This window comes from Acanthisitta chloris, unplaced genomic scaffold (genome assembly GCF_000695815.1).
Source record: "Acanthisitta chloris isolate BGI_N310 unplaced genomic scaffold, ASM69581v1 scaffold20755, whole genome shotgun sequence".
NCBI lineage: Eukaryota > Metazoa > Chordata > Aves > Passeriformes > Acanthisittidae > Acanthisitta > Acanthisitta chloris.
The window spans coordinates 30,804-52,666 of NW_008673405.1; the positions used below are offsets into that span (position 1 = coordinate 30,804).

The following is a 21,863-nucleotide window of genomic DNA, read 5'->3' on the forward strand; positions in this document are numbered from 1 at the left end:
TTCTGGTTTGTTTACCTTCCAGGAATTTTTCATGAGTCTTCCTTGATTTGTCGAGACTTTATATCAATAATACAGTATTTTTTTTGTGTTACATGTACCACTTACTTCCAATATGTCTCCATATAATAATTCCTGAAGTTTCCATAATCCAGGAAGTCTTTCAACTGTTAGATTATTATATTGGAATGCTTGAACTGTTTTGCACAGAAATTAACTTCATAAATGCAAGAAAAGAGAATATCGAATTGTACTGTGCAATAGCACTATGTAAAAACCATTTTTGTAGATAACAACTTATAAAACCCCATCGCTATAAAAATGTAATAGTACTGAAATTTGCTATTCTGCTGTTTTTCATAGAGGAATATGCATGTACATAGTTAATTCTAAAACATAAATGTGCATATCTTGGTCAGTTGATGAGTTCATAGTTCTTTGATTCTCTTCAGTATTTATTTGAGATTAATCACTGCATAATCTAATGTCTGTCTCTCAACTTAAAACGTTTGGATTGCTGTATATGGAACTATATTTAACTCAAAAGATTTAGCTAAATGAAAAGCTAAATGAAGATAGAATCTTTTGAAGAATAAAATATCTTATTCATAATTTTGACTTTCAGTCCTGCCCTTACAGTAGCTTTTCTGTTTTCTTGAAGCACGTAACAAACTCTTGGAGTAAGAATTGTATTTCTTTCAACAAAAGAAAGAAGACAATTCCAAATGTTTATAACCACTTCAGAAAAGGCAGTCAGAAGAAGCCAGGGACCTACAGGCTGCTCAGCTTCACCTCAATCCTTGAGAAGGTGATAGAGCAGCTAATCTTGGAAAGCATTTCCAGGGACTAGAAGGACAGGAAAGTGATAGGAAAGTCAATATGGATTCACCAAAGCAAAGTCATGATAATCTTCTGCAATGAAAATATCAGCTTGATAGACAAGGGGAGAGCCTTGGATGTTGTCTACCTAGGCTTCAGTGGGGCTTTCAATGCTGTTTGCCATGAGATCTTCACAGAGAAATCAGAGATGCAGAGATGAAATATGGGCTGTGTGAGCAGATAGCGAGACTGATTGAAAACTGGCTATGTAACCAGCCCCGTAGATGGTGATCAGTGGAAGGAAGTTCAGTTGGAGGCCAGTAATTAGCAGTGTACCCCTGAGTCAGTACTGGATCTGTTCCAGTCCTGTTCAACATCTTCATTAGTGATCCGGGTGATGGGGCAGACTGTGCCCACAGCAAGGTTACATATGCCACAAAACTGGGAGGAGGGATTGATATGCCAGAGGACTGTGTCCAGGTTCATGCTCCTTGGTACAACAGAGGGTTGGAGAGATGTTGGTACTGGAGAGAGTCCACTCAGTGAAGTGCCACAAAAATGGCAAAGAAAGTGGAGCACCTCCCCTACTGAAGAGAGGTTGAAAGAACTGGGACTGTTCAGCCTGCAGAAGAAGAGGCTCAGGGAGAGCTTTTCAATGTGTATAAATACCTGAAAGGAGGGTGCAGAGAAGAGAGAGCCAGCCAATTTTCAAAGGTGCCTGGTGACAGGACCAGAGACAATGGGCACAAACTGAAATATGGGAGATTACCTCTGAACATCATTTTTTTTTAAAAAAGGGTGTTTCCTGTGAGAGTGGCTGAGCACTGGCACAGATTTTCCAGAGAAGTTGTGGAGTCCTGTTCCTCAGAGATACTAAAAAGCTGTCTGGACATTGTTCTGGGCAGCCTATTCGAGGTGGCCCAGCTTGAGAAGGGGCTTGGACTATATAATCTCCAGAGGTGCCTGCCAGCCTCATCCCTTCTGTGGCTCTGTTGTGGACTGCACTGTAATTACAGTTCCGTAATTTGCTGTATTAGTTTTTTTCAGTGCTTGTCTTTTAGACTTGGCTTTTTTAGTTATCAAAAATAGGCAGGATCATTGGAGGCAGTTTTGGTTTATGAACTCTGTAAACAGTATGTTCAGAAACTAGGTTAGGAATGAGTGTTTCCAATACTCTGAACAGACTCAAGAGACTTAGATTGAAGAAGTGGTATAATCCAAGACAGAAATTTAGAATCATTCTGAAGTGTAGTGACAGAGTGGTCTCAGGGGAAGCACTTGCCCTTTGTGCCACTGTCTAAGAGGAACCACCCAAGCATCACATACTAGAGCCTGGATGAACCAGGAGAGCCTTTTAGTGTGACCTTATGCAGGCATCCCCAGATGTTACAAGTTGCCCAGTGGGACAATGTGGAAGCAGTTCTTGGTTATCTCTACAGTTATACTGGTCTAAACTGTCTGATCAGAGTTGTACCCAATAGACTGCTAGTGCCAGATGAATGCATTTCATGTGCAAAAAAATATGCACACACAGTTACATGCTCCATGAAGGAAGAAAAAGCTGGTGATCTTCAGAGCGAAACAACTGCCATGGGCATTTGAACCTCCAGAGAGACAGCCTGCCCTGAGCACTGACCCAGCGCAGCGCTGTGGCGATGAGAGTGTGAGCTGTGGCCTGGCATCTGTTTATGGGCACTCTAAGAGCCTAAGCTGCAGTCAGATGAACCACTAGGGAAGATCCTGAAGTGCAAGTCCAGGAACAATGTCACATTAGCAATGGTGTTTGAGTTGGCCTCTGCTTGCATTGTCTGTTCTGTACTTGAAAGGACTATGATTTTCTGGGCTGTCAAGTCCACATTTTGCATGATATTGTATTTTCATATCATTGTAACCAAATTGTTTATAGAAAAATAGCATGTGTGAGGTGCTGAACAACCAGCTCTTTTGCTCTGTCCTGTTTATGTGTTCATTCATGCTCAAATTCTTTTAAAGTTTTCCCCAAGGATTGCATCAGATGTTTCCCTTTTGTCATGCTTCTGTGACAGTGGTTCTGCAGGCCAAGTCACACATTCTACAGAAATTTCAGAAGTGGTTACTCAAGTGCAAGTACCTTACCTGATACTCTTCAGTCAGTTTTCAGAGTTACAGTGTTCCTGTTTAAGTCAGTTGAAATTGTGAATGCCTAAACACTTTGAAAATCACAGCGGGGTATATTAAGGAAAATACTCAGACTTCAAGTTTACAAACTGCCTTTGAAACTGTTGCATTATGTGCACAATAGCTGAGATACTGAATAGGTTTCCACCACAAAATTACACCTTTCCATTTTTATGTTAATATTTTGATCTGATCTAAAACCTGACCTACCTGAAATAATTACAAGCCTTCCTGAAGTTCTAAATATGCATTTCCATTAAAAAAACCTGCTGCTGAAGTCACACCTGTCAGTCTGGTTTAAGTTTTTAATTAATTTGTTCCTCAAGATTACCATACCTAAAAGAAATGGTAACAGCTGATGAAATTGCTTCATATGCCAAGAGTGACAGTGAGATAACATTTGGTGAAATAAAAATGAGACTTTCTGAACATTGTGTGGTTGATGAGAAAGTATGAGAGGCTGCTTGCCAGTCTGTGAGACCTAGAGAGAGGCAGACAGGAATTACTTCAGGGTGGACTTTCATAATACTGAATTGGCTTAGTTCATGTTTTCTGGAGTGTTTCCATTCTGTGTTAACACCCTACTGTTACTTGAAGCTCTGCAAAGCGAATGCAGACTAAAATCAGCATGACTTCTGCTACTTCCATGGGTGATCATAGCTCTCCCTTTGACACAATGCTAGATATATACTTTCTGCCACAAATGATGGTTGTATCATGCCAGCACAGAGAGATACAGAGAGTGGGCAATTTCCCATGCACTTTTCTTCTGGTGTGGATAGTTATGGGCATCCTGTTTCATATGCTCATATCATAACCTTTTGATTTATAGAAGACTGAGGATCTCCAGTGGTCTATGTGGAAACTAGGCTTCTGGAAGTAGCAGAGGTACCAAAACTCATCTGTAGATGCCTGGTGGTTCATTAGTGCTGACAACTTTATCAGTGCTTTTCACAGGAGTTGCAAATCTGTCTTCTGGTGATCTCTTTCAGAAGGAGGACATTGCTCCTTGTCTCTGCATAGGCTACAAAGCACTTGGATAATTTCTGATGTGACATCAGTAAAATGGAGGGAGGTGGCTGGGCCCAAATTGCATGCATGTGACTGTAGGACCACCCTCACAAAAAGAGGGGAGAAGAGAGAATATTTTTCTGCCAATGTTGTCTCCCTTTGTAATGTCTAACAAGGTCGTAGCTGAGCTCTGTCTGGACGAGGTGGTAAGCCCATGGCAACATGCCCCTTACTGATACCCTGTGGTATCTACATCAAAGCACTCAAGGGCAAATCAGTGGGATTTTTTGCAGTCTTTCCTTGTGCTTTCTCTAGTCTTACTATTGTCTCCAAAACAAGATAGCTTGTTCTTGTAACATGAAGTGTGTCCCTGTATATCTCTTCTGCCCTGTTATCTAGGACTGTCACAGGAGTTTACACTTGCACTGTGTTTTAGGAAATTTTTCCTGATACTTATTCAGCACTATTGCCAAAGGAGAGGATACCCTTTCTTCCTTTTTTTTTTTATCCCATTCCTTTTCTCCTTCTTTTCCATCTCCTTGCAGTTTCCTCTCCTACTGTACTTCTGCCCCGTACTCACAAAACTCTTGAACTGTCCTTGGAAAGAATGGGCCCTTCTCTTCTTACTTCCACTCACAGTAGCATGATTGCACTGGGTTTTTTCTGAACTGTGGATTGTGCTAATATTCTCTCCGTGTTCATCGGGAAGCCTTACTGTTCTCCACAGCAGAGCTTCACAACAAAGCTTGCTTTTCTCACTTATAGCTTCTGTATACTTTTTACTTTTTCCTTCTTTTGATGTCTTACAGTTATGAATGAGGATTGCTGCTATAAAATTCATGGAAATTTCTTTACAGCTGGAAGTAGCTAGAAGAGATCCCTCTGATAGGCAAAAATGAAATTAAACTTCAGTTTGCAGCTGGTCATTATGTAGCAGCAATAGCATTGCTGTCATCTGGGTGCCTAGGGTATGTCTCCATGGGTTTCTTCTGTATGAAGATTTTAAATAAATATGACAGGAGCCCAATACCCTTCTGTCAATTTTAATGTCATAGCAGCAAGTACTCAGAGCAAGTATACACAAGAGGTCTGTCTCCTCTCTTGAAAGTGCAGGTTAATAATAGGAATGCCACATTGGTTAATACACCGTTTTGCCATAAATATAGAGGATGAAAATTAGAAAATTATTTGGCCTTTTGATAAATTAAGGGAGATCTCTTTACAGCTGCTCTTTTTGCATTTTTTCATGGTGATAAGCTCAGAATTGGATGCATAGGTATTTGACATGAAAAGAGTGTGTGAGCTTGATTGTTGGTCAAATAATTTACACCTATCAATTAATAAAATGTGATCTTTGGAAAAAATGTGAAAGGAGGATTCTAAATGAATACAAGTATAAGCAGTAAATATATCAAATGTTAATTTGCTTTCTTGTGTTGCTATTTTGAGTTTTTAAGCACAACTGTCTGGTTGTGACCAAAAACCTATAGTAATACATGTGACTGGGGTTTTTTTCAGCCCCCATCAGAAACTATATGTTCACTGAACCACAACTATATGTGTCTGGGAGCAGCCTGAATTGCAGTCTGGCCTCACCACTTAGTTACCTACCATGTGGTAGGTGCTCTGGGAGTCACTGTGAGACTGAGAAGTGACCATAGATAGACACCATTTCCCAAAATACATTATTGTTACTTCTAGTTTTGTTGCATTCCATTGACCTTTGATATTTTATGTTTCACAGTTCTGTGTCATCTGAGTAAAAAAATCAAGTAATATCTCTGATTTTCAGTTAAATCAAAACTTGAAAATTTTCTTTGGTGCTCAGTTTTTAAGATCGTCTGTATTGTAAGTTATCAAACCAGAATTTAGAGCCTTAATAGAGTGTGAGACCTTTTTCAGATACATGCATTTCTATCAGTGTGATTTCTACTGTCTTTGTCTCTCACTGTTCACACTCAAAAATTTTCTGATGAGGATAGCCATTTGAATCCTTTCTTTGACTTAGCAATCTCAGGACAATATATCTTTAATTTTCTGTAAAAAAAGAAAGTTAAGATCCAAATTGGTACAGTTCCTCTAAAGTATTTTTAAGATGTCTCATTGCAGAGGTTTTCAGCTGCTTCTAAGATCATGTGAATTCAGAAGAGTTCAGTTGAATCCGGCAGTACAACATCTTACACTCCAGCCTGCAGCAAAATTTGGTTGCTACAAATTCCAACTTACTGATCTTCTCTATTTACATGTGAAGTTATTACGGTGTAAGTTAGGGATGTTTTGTCAGGAAAGCTCCGACTTTGGAGGTCAGTTATCCAAAGGCATCACTTCGTAGAATATAAAGAGTTTGGTGTTTAACTTGCCATTGTTGCACAGTTAATAGGTTGTTACTAAAAACAACCGGAAAATCTATTGGCTTGGAAACTAGCCCTTGGGAGCTAAGGGGCTGTAGAGGTAGCTAGAGGTGGAGAGGATGGAGAGAAGAACAGCATCATTACCTACCCTGTACCCTCTGCCAAAATGTACCATTAAAAATTTCCTCATTGTTCTTGCTCCTGTAGATCTTGAGCTCCCTCTAACCACTTGCTTCTGTAATGAAAACTAAACAGGGATGTGTTTTATACTGAACTCTTTAAAACAGTCAGCATGACATAGATGTTTAGCTCTATATCCCAGGAGACTGAAGAGTCTTAATAGTGGGAAAGGAAATAAAGAAAATGCAATGGAACCAAGAAATGGATAATGGAAAATACATTTGGAAATATATTTGGAAATGTCTCATATTTGCAAAATGTTTCTTCAAACTGTGAAAAATTTGCAAAGAATAAGCTGTCAGTAAGGCAAACCACATCATGGAAAGTTATGCAGTGTAGTGTTTACAAATTGCACACCTGGCTGTATGTATGGTAAAAGGTGCCGTTATGGTGACGATTGCTATTTCCATTTTTAATTACTTGAAAATCTGATTGCAGTATGGTACCTTTTCATTAATCTTCACACTGTTGTACTGGGACTCTATTGAACTACACAGAGTAAAAATGACCTTCTCAATCAGGAGAGATCTCTGCATTTGCATGTTAATAGACTTCTACAAAAAGTGCATCCCACTTCATTAGTAAATAGGAAGTTGTTAGGTAAAATGTTTCTATGTCCAAATACACACAGGGTGACAGAAATGTGGTTTTGAAGCATACAGAGGACTCAAGAAATCTTTAGAAAAAGTTATTTCTGCTAATCTAACCTAAATTGGTACTTAGATAGGTACGCTTTTCAAAGGTGTGTAGGCTAATGATTTCTTAAGTCAGCTCCCATTATTAAAAGGTCACTTGTTACAACATCCAGACAGCAGCCAGAGGTACTACCACCAGGCAGTATATTTGGAAAAGTTGAGTACTTGTTGAGGACACCCTTCAGCTAGAACTACAGACATAACTTTAGACAGTACTCCAGCCAGAACTGTCCCACCAGGTAGTGGATAAAGTAAAATAAGTCATTTTTAGTGTATTTTTTTTCTTTCGTGCTGGCTGCAGAAATGACTGGTATAAAGTACTAGTACAAGCTATGAGTATAAAGTACCAGCAGTAGTGCTGCTGTTTAGTAAATGTAAACTCAGCTGAGACTGTGCATGCAGAATGTTTTATTTTCGTTTCTCAGAGAGGCTGAACTATTTGTCCTGTAGAAGCAAAGTGAAGGAGCAAAGCTATGAGTGCATCACAAAACAGAAAAAATGTAACTGCCCTGCTGTGTATGGAAGAAGGTAATGTTGCCAGGTGGTCAGCTGCCATCCTGCAGGTGCTATAGTACTTCTTTAAGGTAATGAACTGCTTTCACTATTATTAAGGCAATTAAAAGCCATTCAAACTAATGGAACACCAGGATGTGACAGATCTAACAGATTGAACTAGAAAATTAGCAGGCATTCTTGTTAGATTAACAGAAAAATCACTAGTGGTATTGACATTCAGGAGTTTGTAGTTGCTTTAAGATTTCTACATCCCATTGAAATGAATGGGTACTACTGTAGAACTATATTCAGATTTAACAGCGCATTGATCTGTTACCCATTTGCATTGTCATGGCTTCTATTATTATGTTACAAAGCTAGGCATTTATTTCACACTGAGTGAAAGCTCACTGTCTAAGAACTCTTCTTGACATCCTTCAGATTGTAGTGCTTTGAATCCCATGGATATTGATTTCCTCAAGGTCATTTTCTGCGTATTTTTTGGTACCAAGTCCCAGTCCCATTGACAGTGCACGTTTTGCAGATGATTGCAGTAGTATTTGATATTAACCTTCTAGATTAAACCCTTAAGATAAATATGGAAGGAAGGAACAGCCTGTTCTGATTGTGTTCAAGTGACTTGAGTGTTTCTAGGAGGGAAATGAAGGTGCTGCCTTTCTGGCTGCCACTGCTCAGCACAGGTGTAGTAATCCTAGTAGAGGAATGAAGTGGTTGCTTCCTCCTGGGTCAACGGAGGTCAGTTTCTCTGTGAAGAAATTACGTTTCTCCGAGTTCATTTAACCAAAGATGCATCCATGTCTGAATCCCTTTGGGAGACCTCTGTTCCCTGTCTTGTGTCACATTAGAAACCTAGCTGGGCCAAGTGTATTAGGGGCCAGGGTGTTCTTTCTATTAAAAGTAAGCTGTTAAGTTAAAACCATTTTTTAATTCAACCTTCTGTTGCTCCTTTGTGAGCTCTGAATATAAGATTTCATACTTGAAGAATGTTTTTTTATTTTCTATGTTTGAATTAAGAGGAATTCCAAGTTCCAGGGTTTACTGGTCTCATTCCTATGACAAGATTTATGCCTCCACTTGCCACTGGGGAGAATTTTGTTGATAACTTTGTCAGGGTTTGAACTAAAGCAAGTTCCTGGCCAATAACAGCCAGCTCCCACAATCTTCAGCATGGGATCTGATACTATCAGAGTATCTTCATGACCTTCCACAACACTCTTTATTGTGCTCAGAGCTTTGCCAGGAGTGGTCTACTGAAAGGGGCAAGAACTTCTTCACGGTCTGCTGTGCTGTGGTTAGAGCCGTTTGCTTTGGAGAGCTTCAAACAGCAGTAAGGTGAGACTACAAAATGGAAACCATGCAGAATGCATGGTGTAAATTTGGGGTGAGAAGAATCCTCACAACAATTGTGTGGCTGTGGATGATGTATTATTTATGCATGTGCAGACACATGCATGCACATTTGACTTTGTGTCTGCAGTGTCGTTTGCAGCTAATGACAAATGATATAGCAATTGCTCAAAGCAGTAGGAGAGTGAAAGGTGCACATCTACTGAATGATTAATAGCTTGAAACATTGGAAAGCAAGATTCAGGTTACGAACTCTTAACAGGGATGTGTGGGAAATTCTGGGCCACTGCTGGGTGTCTCAGACAAACACAAATTCACCTGGGCAGGAGTGAGAAGATTTTCACCTTCTCATTAGCTACCTTCTTGTGTCTTCTTCACTGTGCTGACATCCTATATTCCTAGTATAGTGTCATGCTGTTTTTTCAGTTCCACTCCATTTTTCATCTGCTGGGAGATGGAAGAGCTGCAGCAGTGCCACAACTGGGTCATGTGTCGCCATAGCCACTGCAGTGCAAGGCCACAGTTGCTATATTTTCAGTATGGAAGTGTGTTGCTGCCGTGGGAACATGTACAGGGATGCACTTCAGCGCTTGACAAACATGTGGAACACTTGGTCCTCTCTTCCCTTTGCACCATGGTCTCTGATCATTTTGCTAATGCTTAAAGTCTACCCTATGAAAATTCCTTATTTTAGAGCTTCCTTTGAGTGTCTACCTTCATTCCTTATTTTAGAGCTTCCTTTGAGTTGTGTCAGCATTTAAGCACTACTTGCTTTATGTCAGTTTTCATAGTACTTCTTTTTTCCCCACGGTTAAGTGGTTACAGATATTAAGTGAGCTTTTTCTGCAGTTGCTGCCTGTTTCATTCCTTATTTTAGAGCTTCCTTTGAGTTGTGTCAGCATTTAAGCACTACTTGCTTTATGTCAGTTTTCATAGTACTTCTTTTTTCCCCACGGTTAAGTGGTTACAGATATTAAGTGAGCTTTTTCTGCAGTTGCTGCCTGTATTTTTTTCCCCACAGTTAAGTGGTTACAGATATTAAATGAGCTTTTTCTGCAGTTGCTGCCTGTAGGAGGTTTGTCATTGGTGTTCACTAAGAGCTAATATAGATACTGCAATAACAGAGTTGAGCCTTAATAAATCAACAGGCAGTTGGAGAATGGTGGACTATTTCTAAATCCTCCAAGTCTATAGAAAAGGTGAAATACTTAAATCTTCATTTTGTGATCAGAAGAAGGCATGAAAGAGAAATTTATTCTCTGATAGCAATATCATGTGCAACAATATAGATAAGAGATGGTGGATATCTTTCTTACATAATTTTCTTTTATGGCTAATACATGCACTAAAACCAAAGATGAATGAGAGGCTGGTGAGATTAATCAGGCCATATGCTGCAATGCGTTGATAGTGAATGTAAGAACAATGAATGTCAATCAGTTGCTATTAAATGTAATGGCCAGTGATTTACCACCTCATTAAAAGATGAGGACACCCGATTTGCTTGTATGTGAATAGCAAAACAAATAGTAATTAAAATTTCCTAATAGGGCATTGAGTTCTTCCTGTAAACTTGCATTAATTTTGCCTGCATAATACAAGGAGCAATTGAGCAGACTGGAAGATATCTCATGTGACGTATCAGAGCACAGTCTGATATCCGAGGACAAGAAAGTTGTTTTCCAAAAGTAGTGTCTGTAGGTATGTGTATGAATTCTGTGTGTGTGTGTAGATACTACATTTCATCCAGATTTGGCATCGGGGGAGGTACTGCTTTTCACTTGGTCTAGTATTTGCTGCAGCACCTGGATTGCTTTGAGGTTGTCCCTACGTACTGTACACGAGGCTCAGAGGTTCAACAGTGCCATCCTGTGGATGATCTTAAAGATCTGAAAGCTCTGTCAGATAAATAAATGACCTCAACAGGATAAATAATCATAGAATATAAGATACTGTATGTCCCCATGCGATCAGCTAAAATATTTCCCTCTGGTAGTCAGTCAGACTAATTATTACTTTTCTGTTCAGAAAATTAATAACCTAAATGTATTATAACCGACGGGAAAGTATTTCAGGCAAGCTGATGAGCACTGTGCTTGTTAGTTTTATTCTGTTGCTGAGAAATGTGGTTTTAATCATCTCAGTGTGGTTTTAATCATATTGGAATTTATTTTTGTAGACAATGCCAAAATCAAAGGCATCAAAGGCATGTAAATTCAAATAAGCACCCCTATAAAGAAGTATCTGGACATCTTTAAAGAGGCATTAGACTGAAACTATGACTAGTTAGCTTTCATGTTTCATAACCAGAAAATATGAATTCCCAAACAACCTTGAAGATTAAGGTGGGTGGTTTGAACAACTGGCCACAATGCTTTTAATTTCGGAAATAGAAGGTCAGGATTAAAGTCTGAAGTTTTGTTCACTGAAAATGAAATTCTGCTCAGAACACTTGGGGAACTTTCTGTTCATGGAGTGGATATCATGCCAGGACAAGGCAGAAAATTGCAAAACTTGTTCTCATTAGGGAACAGTCGAGGGATCAACGAGTGACTGCAGATCATACTATTTCCTAAATGTTTTCCATTTTGCTTGCCTTAGCAAATTGTAAGGCAAGTGAATGATGTTTATTTGGAAATGAGCAGGGAAATAAAGGCCAAGCTGCTCAGTGGAAGGTTATGCTTGTTTTTCAAGCCCCTGCTGTTCTGGGGTGCTGGAGGGGCAAGGGATGTGCTGTCTGGGTGTGCTGCCTTTGCCTGGTGGGTCAGGGAGTTGGGCGCTGTTCCAGGTTCTGCACTGGTACCTCTTTGGTTTGCAGGAATTTCTCCTTTGCTTTCTTTGTGCCTGTCACAGGTATTTCATCTGTGCTTTCCACTGCAGGAGGCCAACTGTGAGTTTCAGTGCATGCCACTGGATGATTTGATTAAAACAAAGAAACACCAAATTACAGACTCCAGTGTTACTCTTTGGTAGTTAAAAATGATATCATGATTCGTGGTTCCAAAGACTCTGAAAAACACATCATGCTATTATTTGTATATTCCATATATCTGTTTGCCAGGCTCACATACCATCAGTTCCCATGAGTATGAAAAGACAAACATGAATGATTCCAATTTGGAAGATTAGTTTAATGCCCTTTTAATGATTTACCTTTTTTTAACCTATTTTGACAAAAAAAATATTTTTTAAGTAGGCTGGCCTGTTTTAAACGTTGGCATAATGGGAATTTTGAGATTGATGCCTTATTTGCAGAAGGTTCTGCATTTAATTCTATGGTATTTTAAAGGTATCTCCTATAATGAGTTTTAAATGTGTGTCTTCTGTAAGTGTTGCTTTCTACTTACACTGTAAAGAAGGTACATGAGAGTAATATTTTCCACTCCTTTGTATACTGTATGCAAATAGTTCTTAACTTTATCCTTTTGCAGAAGGCTCTCCACGTTCTCTCAGCTATTTTTTTCCATCTTTATTTCTGCTCTAGTTCTTCACTTACGGTGTTCCTGGCCTGAATACAGTATTTTAATTGAGGTATACTGTGAGGTATTGTTTTGACCACTGCTTTTTCTCATTCTTTATTTGCCTTGGCTTGTGGCTTTGATTCTTCTGATCACCAGTGTATATGGAGAACTTGTCTTCTACACTGTCTGGGTGCAGTAAGACCCATTTCCCATTTCAACAGCTTTTGTAGTTCACGTGGAAAGGAACAGTGCCTATGCATGGGTCTGTTTCCTGGTTTGGCAATTCTAAACATAGCCCTTTGTTTTGGATTGCACTGTGAGCAATGCTCACAGTTCTTCCTCCAGCAGATTGAATCTGCTATTCAAACTGCTGCTGGAAACCAGCATGAATCCGATCTGTCCCATCAGGTAATAGTGTAGTAGGCAATTTAGGTGCTGCAAATGGTTGATCTGTCCCATCAGGTAATGGTGCAGTAGGCAATTTAGGTGCTGCAAATGGTAGAGTGGCTGCAGGTGTTCATCCCCTGCACAGCTGTGGGAATGTGCTCTGCTTTGTTCTGCATTTGGGCCCACTCTGAAACACCTGGGAATCTGTAATCTGGGTATGAATACCTGCATAGCCTCTGCACATGTGTGCACATTCACCACATTTAGAGAGAGATAGGTACAGTTAACTACAAAACTCCCTGCTAAATTAGAATACTAATTTATTCATCTTCTGTATTTTAATGGAGCTGGATAAATACTCATCTGCCCTACGTGTGTTCTGTGGCCTGCAGGAGAATTCACAGTAATTCCAATGTCGCTGTGTTTGTCTTTACAGTATGTCTGTCATACTTCTGTTCAACCAATCACTCTAAGGTGAAGGCATAAGATTTTAGTATTATTAATGCCTCATTTCATCTAGTTAATGATCTTTTCAAGTATTTCATCTTCTTTGTGATTTACTTGCCATGTCAGATGAAGATCTTATTTAAGCTAAGTATTATGAAATAATCGAAATCTTTATTTTATTTGAATACAGACAGGATAAATGAAATCAGTAGAGAATCTGATGTTAAACAGGTGCAGCACTGCACATGTAAAATCAGGGTAAGTTCTCTGAATGCTCAGATCTTGACAGATGTGTTCTTTTTCTCCATATGTTATAATAAAATAAGGATTTACTCTGAAAGCATTGACACAAACACTAAGCAGTCTTGGCAAACACCACTGTGTTCTTTACACAGTATCAGCTGTGGCTATTAATTAACTTTAAATAAATGTGTGCATTAAATTGCTGTAAAGCAATATATGTATAAACAAAATCAGTTTTTGTCAGAAAGTAATAACTTTTTTTGCTTTCTTGTTTACTAATGCCTAGACAAAGGAATGCTGTGTCTTCAAAACAACATCTGTCAAACCGATTTTCATCAGATTAAGTATATCCTCAGAGCAACCATCACAGCTTACAAAATACTGGAAATGTAGGTTGTGCTTTGCATAAAACACCAATAGAATTTAAAGCACTCGAAAGTGTTTCACAAATGTGGTGATGATAGCCTGTGCCTATTCTCCATTTTTGTTTCTATTTTCGGGAGGTTCTTGGAAAAGATAATGAGTGATGCTGCAACACTGCAATCCCAGTAGATGTCCCAGAGTGCAATTATGGACTTACAGTCCTGGCAGCTAATTTGGGTCCACAAAAGCCAATGGTTTGGGAGTCTGGCAGCAGAGATTGAATTTATTGTGACAAAGTTCATCTGTGGAAAGATTTCTCTCATTAAGAATGAAATTAAAGCATGAATCAGTGACTGATTATCCAGGCCTTTCTCCAATCCGTTGAATTCTTCATTAGTATAGATGTGTGATTATATATGCTCTGGCCTGATTCTGGTTCTATAGATCATCAAAGATAATGAATAATATTAAATTTTCAAAGTTCTTTTCTGGAACAATGTAATCTGGTAAAAATGGGAGGAAAACCAGTGGCTTTGACATAGAACATAAATACCGACACGCTCAGTCATTCTTATTTCTGGCCAGCTTTCTGTCTTTTTCTCTGCTAAAGAATAATTAATGTATGGAAATGAGCTTCCTATTAGGCTGGTGTGTCTTACGTAGGAGCGAAGCATTTTGCCTGTGTAATGAGTTAAGTAGAGAGGTGAAGCCTCATTACAGTGCGCACCACATCTGAGTGTGGAAACTCAGGTCAGCCAGAAATGAATGCCAGGATTTCTGTAAAAGATCTTCATGGATGGAGAGTAGGGGCACTTAAGCTGGAAGACAAGTCAGAATTCCGATTATTTCTTCCATTTAAAAGCTGGAAATCCAGCATAAAGCAAGAACAGTCCGGTCAAAAAATCATGGAGAGGACAAACAAGGGTGAAAGTCAAGGAGAAGTCTGTTCCAGACTCCTGTGGGAGTAGATACATTTTTGCAACTCTTATTTCCTATTAGGCTGTTCCTTGTGTGTCAGCATTGTTCTAAAATGTTTCGCATGAACCCTAGGTGAGTTGGTGTGAGGTGTTCTGGTGCCTACCACACACCCATGGGATAGTCCTACTCAGTGTCCTGTTCCTAAGACAGCACAGCTGAAGATGATTCCAGAACTGATTGCATACAGACAAGGCCAAATGTGTTATTTTGTGATAGAGTTCAAGATAAATGCTTTATTTCTGAAGATTATTGTTTATGTCAGGAAAATGGTATTGCTGATTTTTGTCTTTATAAAAATGTGCTAGCTGCATCTGTGGTACTACCTGAAACATAAATCTCAGACTGGATTTTAGTTTAACTGAAAATGATCTTTAAAGGATCTTCAGCCTAGTTCCTGAGACCATTACGCAAGAGATTCCTTCTGGTTGTCATTTTTGGCCAAAGCCATGGAACAGTGCAGTTATTTTTAAAGCAAGAAGTACGAAACAGAAGATAATACAGTCTGGTGGTCAGCAAACAAGTCATGGCACATTCAGCAAATACAGGCTCTTTTGGGGAAATGTTGATTTGAATTTCATGCGTCATCCAAGCATAATGAACACTGAAAGGTCATGGTAAGAATATAAGAAGAAAATCCATCTGATTTGACTTTCTCACCATCCAGTATCATTAATAACGAAATGTCAAGCAAATAACTGTTTCTCTGACTGTGACTAAAGGCAGATTCCATGTAGAGTCAAATGATAACTTGCCACACATTTATTTTTTTTCCATTTACTGTTCATTTCCTTTATAATGTCATGGTGTTAGTTTGTGAATGGTACCTTGAGCCACTGCAGTACGTCTGTGTTTTCTCAGAATTATTTCTTTGAGTTTGTTACTCAGCGTCCAGGAAGCCTCATGCATACTAATTGGCTCAGTGCAATTAGGATAAAATGGGAGTGTTTTGCTATGGGTCTTTGCTTGTTATTAGTTTGTACTGACAGAAAATTAGACTGAAGAAGTCTAATACAGCCATCAAAATATTAGTTCTGACTACAGGAAATATCACTGTTACTCTTTAATGGAGGTATTTTAGAGCAGAACTCCCTTTCTTTCCCCCTTCTTCTAATCCTGTCTTTTTCTTTCTGACTTTTAAAAAATTTCTAGAAGGAACAATGAGCCTTGTTAAATAACCAGGTGTTCAGAGACTGCATAGCAATACTGTGACTTAAACAGGGCTCAGGCAATGTTTATGAGTTCATTATATCAAGGTCTAATACTGTTGCTTGTTATCTTAACTTCACATAACATTGAGTTAATAAATTTTTACAAGCTGTGTAGTTGTAAAGTGCATCATAATGATCACTATCATTCCTCTAATAAATCATTTGATTTGTGTTTTCTTTGTGTTGTTCCAACCTTGTGAGCCGTAACATCACAGGGTAGGACCCTTTTTGTGCTGCAGGTTAATGAACCACCTGCTCTGAAGCCTCAGTCCCAGGCATGCTCAGAGGGATGTGCACCTTTACCTCTGCACTCTCCTTCCCTTTGCAGTGCCTCCAGTGACATGGTTTTCTTGCAGAAGAATTACCTCTGTTGTGGAGATTTTCTGGAGCTCCAGGTCTTGACCCTTCTGCAGACTCCATGCAGATGTATGGTTTTACCTGCTCCAGAGATCGCTGAAGCTGCTGAGTTTCTATAGTTCACACACTGGCAATGCCCACCAGGGTCAATGGTTGGATGTGGCTCTAACTGTGGCCTCCACATAGAGGTTATCAGTTCAGTAGACTGGTTATCCAGGGAAACCAATTGTTCCTGTTGACAAAGCTTCAGAGTCAAATGCTGCCTGTGGAGAGTCTGTTCCTATTGGCATGGATAGAGGTCTGCAAATGGAAAAGCTGGGCAGACTTTGCCTTATTTTTTTGATATTTATTGAAGATACAATTCTTCTTATAATAGGGTAGTAAAAATCTGCTTGAAAATCTGTTTCAAAGTACTGAGTGTTGTTTCTTCTCAGACTCAGAATCCTAATTCATTTGATTGACAGACGCAGACTTGAAATTTATTTTATTCTCTAACACAGCAGTAAGTTTAGTCCAGCTATGGTTTTCATTGTGCAATGCAAATACACTAAAAGTACTGCTGGCAGGTTATATGTAAAATTTGAGGATTAAGAAACCAATGCAAACAAAGACTCTGAGCTTTAAGTAAGAAAGTGTTGTTGGACTAGCCTTTTACTGCTGTCACAATCAATGTGAAGTAATAGCAGCCAAAACCTAGAGGTCTGTTTTTGTCTGCAGTAAGTACTAGTAAGGCAAGAGTCATGTGAAGAGGAAAATGGTCTTGTCTGTTTGAAACATTCGTTAATTGCAAAAAATGCCACTTATTTTTTTGTGTTGCATGTGTGACATACTTTTCACTTTTACCTTCTAAATAACTGGTACAAATAATCCCTCTTTTTTTTTTTCAGTCCACCTAAACCAGCGGTGTTCATCTCTGGTGTCATTGCTAGGGTAAGATTATCATTACATTTCTTTCAGTCATAGAAAAATTACTGTAGGCTTTTCAGAATTATCACTGATCAGAGCAAAATTAATCTTTTTCATACCCCTTCCTCTTTTATGAGAAGAGGCTTTATGTTCTGTATATTCATTTAAGGCCCTTTGAGCATTCTCTTTGGGTTTGTCTGAAATTGAAATTATTTATTGAAATTACTTCCACCGTTTTACTTTGAATTTTAGCACTTTAAGTTTATTGGATCATCTTTTTATATCTAAGCTAGATACTACTGCATGCATTTCCTTTGCAAGCAGTCGCATGTTAAATCTGCTGCTATAGCTTGATCTGTGGTAAGGAGCAACACTCCTGCCTGTAAAGATATGTGTTTGAAGATAATGTGTTTCATCTGCCATATGTGCCTTGAGGTACTGGGGATTCAAGGTGTTATTCCCTGGATTTTAACAGCAAGCAGGACCTGGAAATCCATAAGCTAAATCATTAGTATTATTCGAGCCTTTAGTATTATTAGAGCCATTAATCATATGATCAGTAATTCATGCCTTGTGCATTGTGACAGGGTTTTTATCATGGCTTTATGTAATGGTTACCTGTATCATGATGGCCTTACATCACTGGGGTATGCAGTGTGGTTTACTGTAAGGTGCTGTGGTTGTGTTACATCCTGGGGATGGAAAGAGTTAGCTGTTGCCATTTTCCTTAGCCCATAAGGAATGGGCAATCGGCAGCATCAGGAGAGAAAAGGTAGAAAATGTCAAGTCTGAGAAGAGGAGACAATTGAAAATTGAAAGCAACTTGGAATAGAGAAAAAAATGCAAAATGTAACAAGGTAACATAGTGATTTAAAAAAAATAGAATAGAAAAAAAATGTGGAGTAGATTGAAATAGGATCAGGTGTGAAACAGGCCATCTGAGACATCAGCTTTGTACAAAATATCCCTGTGTAAGGTTGTTGCCTTGGGAGCTGATGGAATGCAGGGAGTTTCTGGCTTGTGATATGTTTGTCCCAGTTTCTAAAGAGGGAAGTTGTAGTGCTATTCTCCTTCCATTGTCACCGAGCACTGATAGTAGTTGTTTCCTGTGGCTTTTTGAAAGCCTGATGGGACTGACCCTAGAAATGACAATGGTAAATAGGTGACATAAGGATTGCACCTGAACTGAGAATGCCCAACAGCAGCACTTGAGAGCTAACACTAGTGGACCTGGTTGAAAGAGCATGTTAAGCTTAAAAGCCAGACACCCCTAAGATTTGACTCAAAAGTAGTTTTAGATCCTGCCTTTCTTCCTACAGAACTGACATTGTTCAGGCTGGAAAAGAGAAGGCTTTGGGATCACCTAATTGTGGCCTTTCTCTTCCAGTACCTACAAGAAAGATGGAGAGGGATTGTTTACAAGAGCATGTAGTGATGGAACAAGGAGGAATGCATTCAAACTGAAAGAGAGTAGGTTTAGATTAGATATTAGGAGGAAATTCTTCACTGTGGAGGTGGTGAGGCACTGAAACAGGTTGCCCAGAGAAGTTGTGGATGCCCCAACCCTGGAGGTGTTTAAGGCCAAGTTGGATGGGACTCCCAGCAACCTGGTTTAGTGGAAGGTTCAGGTTGGAATTAGATAATCTTTAAGGTCCCTTCTAACCCAGGCCATTCTATGATTCTGTGATTCCTACAGTAGGTTTCCTTGTGCAGGTAGTTTTTCATGCTGCCTTAACTTACATTTAAAATAGTCACTTCTTTCGGGTGGTTTTCTGAAAACCAAGCAGATAAAGGAGATCTGTCCATACAGAGCCAGTGAAGGTGACTTAGCACAAAGAGCTAGTAAGCACTGAAGATAGGAATCTTTGGAGTTTACTATGTTCTAGGATAGTGTCTGTAATTGGAAGAAGTGAAACTTGCATAAGAGAAATTTTGAAGTTGGCTAAAAGCATGGAAATAAGGATGTGTACAGGGAGGCTGTGGAGTGGCATGCAACACTTTCCATCTGCTTTTCACATTTTTAAAAACTTGTATTTATTTGAACTGGAAAGTACACTCTTTAAGATTACTTAAACTGTTCCTGGTGTGTTCTTTGAACAGGGTGATAAGGACTTCCCTCCAGCTGCGGCTCAGGTGGCTCACCAGAAACCACATCCTTCTATGGAAAAGTTTCCTCATCCACAACATGTCAAACAGCACATCCACCAGCCTCGCAAATGAGCTCTCCATCAAGATTTCAGCCAAACTGCTGTCAGTGAATAAGTTTTTAAGAGAAGATGAAAAGCCTTTAGGATTCACGCTGTCAAATCAGTAAAATTGACCTCTAAAATAATATGCTGTTTCTTTTCCCAGATGAAAAATTCCCTATTAAGTATTTGCTGGTCAGGGGTGCTTTTTTTATATGATTTTCTTATCACCAAGGTAAAAACTTCAGTATGAATAATATGACTAATAAAGCTTGTACTTTTAGTTGTGGCATTGCAATAGCAAATAGTTAGTGTAGTTCATATGCTAAGTCAGTAAGGAAGAATAGCCCTTTTGTACTGGCACCTTTACTGTCTGGAGGGAGGTTGTTGTGTGTGTTGAGACAGAAATCAGTGATTATGTAGAACCCTTGTAGCCTTCAGTGTTACACCCCAATGACTGTGCCCTCTGATTTCAACTAGGGAGATTATAAAAGGGCCCCAAAACCTTCTCTAGTGGGCTGAAACACAGCTGAGTCTTCTTTACACCCCTTTGCTCTTGCACTGACTTGCTGAAGTTTTCCCCTCTGTAGGTCTCTGGGTATGGAGAGGGGAGAGAAATCAGACTTACAAGAACACTGCTACTGTAGGCTACCAATTTGTGATCTCATGGGTCTCATTGGAGGCTATATTTTTGAGGTGATGATTTCTCAGTTCCACTAGGAAGTTGAAGGGGCTCAGGACCCTCCAGAATGAAGCTTAAACTGGTGAAAAATCTGTTACCTTTTTTAACTTAGTTTAAGATCACCATTAGAAATTAAGAGATACCATTAGCAAGTATGTTTATGACCCAATCTCTGTTGCACATCACATTTTTTTTCTAGTTTTCTTATTGTGAAGGACAGTAGTGATATGAGGGAATAGAAAAAGTCACTTTTGAAATAGAGCAACTGTTTTAGTTTTGGCCAGAGAATTAAACTTTCAATCGCTCAGTTCAAAATCAATTAGCTCTGTTTTGATTCTGTAACTCATCTCTGGAAAAACCAGGAACATAATCTTTTAAACATTCCACCTACATTTTTAAGTGTCCTTATGTTTTTAGCTGACTATAAATACAATACAGCCTTTAGTACCCTTGTAGCTTTATAAAATTTCTAGTAATGTCAAAAGAGTAAGTTAGTGCTGCAAACATTCCCCTGGCAAATCAGTTAAAGTTTAGGGTCACATGGGGCTTTACTAGTTTTAAAATCATATAGTATAGAAAAACAGGAGAGTTTAAAAAATGCTATTTTAAAAAATTTCTTCAGATTAAATAACAATTTCCTGAGTAGCTGATTTAAAACAACAGCAACAAAATAATGGAAAGTACGGCCCATTTCACAAGTGGAATAACTCACTTCATGTGGGTGAGAGGGACCTGACATTTCTATCTCTTCAGGGCTTGAAATGGAAATGATGTTTTGCAAATTATGTGCATGGATATATTTATTCTACACCCAAGGAAGGATGTACAATCTGTATTTGCAGTCCTTATTTCCAATTTAATTAGATAACCATACTTGCCTTAAGGAATGAGTGCTGTTTATAAGAATTATTCTGTATTAGAATATGCATAATTTTAAAAATATGCTTTCTGTTTCTGATGTCAGTGCAGCAGAGGCCTTGTTTGTAGCTGCTTATGAGTGTACAAGTGATTCACACATGAGTAACTCATTCATAAGGGTAGCATTGTTGAGCCTCATGGAATATCTGCATGAGGTAATTTGCTGGCAGGAGTGTTTGCAGATTCAGGACAGGAAGCAGTCGCTGTCAGTGTGCTGCATCAGCAATGAAGCAGATCATCACAGCTACTTAATGCTGGTACCTGCTGGCTTGAGAGGGAGCTGGGTGGGATTCAGCTCTCCCTCATGTTGTGCCCACATCTGAAGTAGTGTCTAGACCACAGCTGTAGCCAATGGTGGTGTAGTCAAGACAGTCAGTAGAGTTTAGGTATGGTGTCTTTGACCAAAGGGAAGTGTGTTTCAGGATGAGCTGGATCACTCTTGGCTCCACTGACTGCAGTGGAAAACTAAACATACCTCAGTGTAGAAGCACAGGGTTAGGTGGGGCTGGGTACTGTGCTCCATGCCTAGTAATAGCTGGTAGAAATGCTTCTGAAAGCAACATCACATTTCCATTCTAATACTAAAAGTTAGGAACGTAGATGTTTTTGAATTACAAACGACTGCTCCTGGTTGTTAATATACAGCATATATAG

The 21,863-nt window shown here is 39.1% G+C and overlaps 1 protein-coding gene across 1 annotated transcript in view; it reads left to right on the forward strand.

Moving 5' to 3' along the window:
• Positions 1 to 19,643, forward strand: part of DAP (death-associated protein) — a gene marked incomplete at its 5' end in the record, with an annotated part of 44,581 nt that extends 24,938 nt beyond the window's left edge. The window contains 2 exons of the mRNA XM_009074962.1: positions 17,405 to 17,447; positions 19,524 to 19,643. Of these exons, the coding sequence (XP_009073210.1) occupies positions 17,405 to 17,447; positions 19,524 to 19,643 (163 nt within the window). The remainder of the gene's footprint in view (positions 1 to 17,404; positions 17,448 to 19,523) is intronic.
• Positions 19,644 to 21,863: the final 2,220 nt, after the last annotated feature.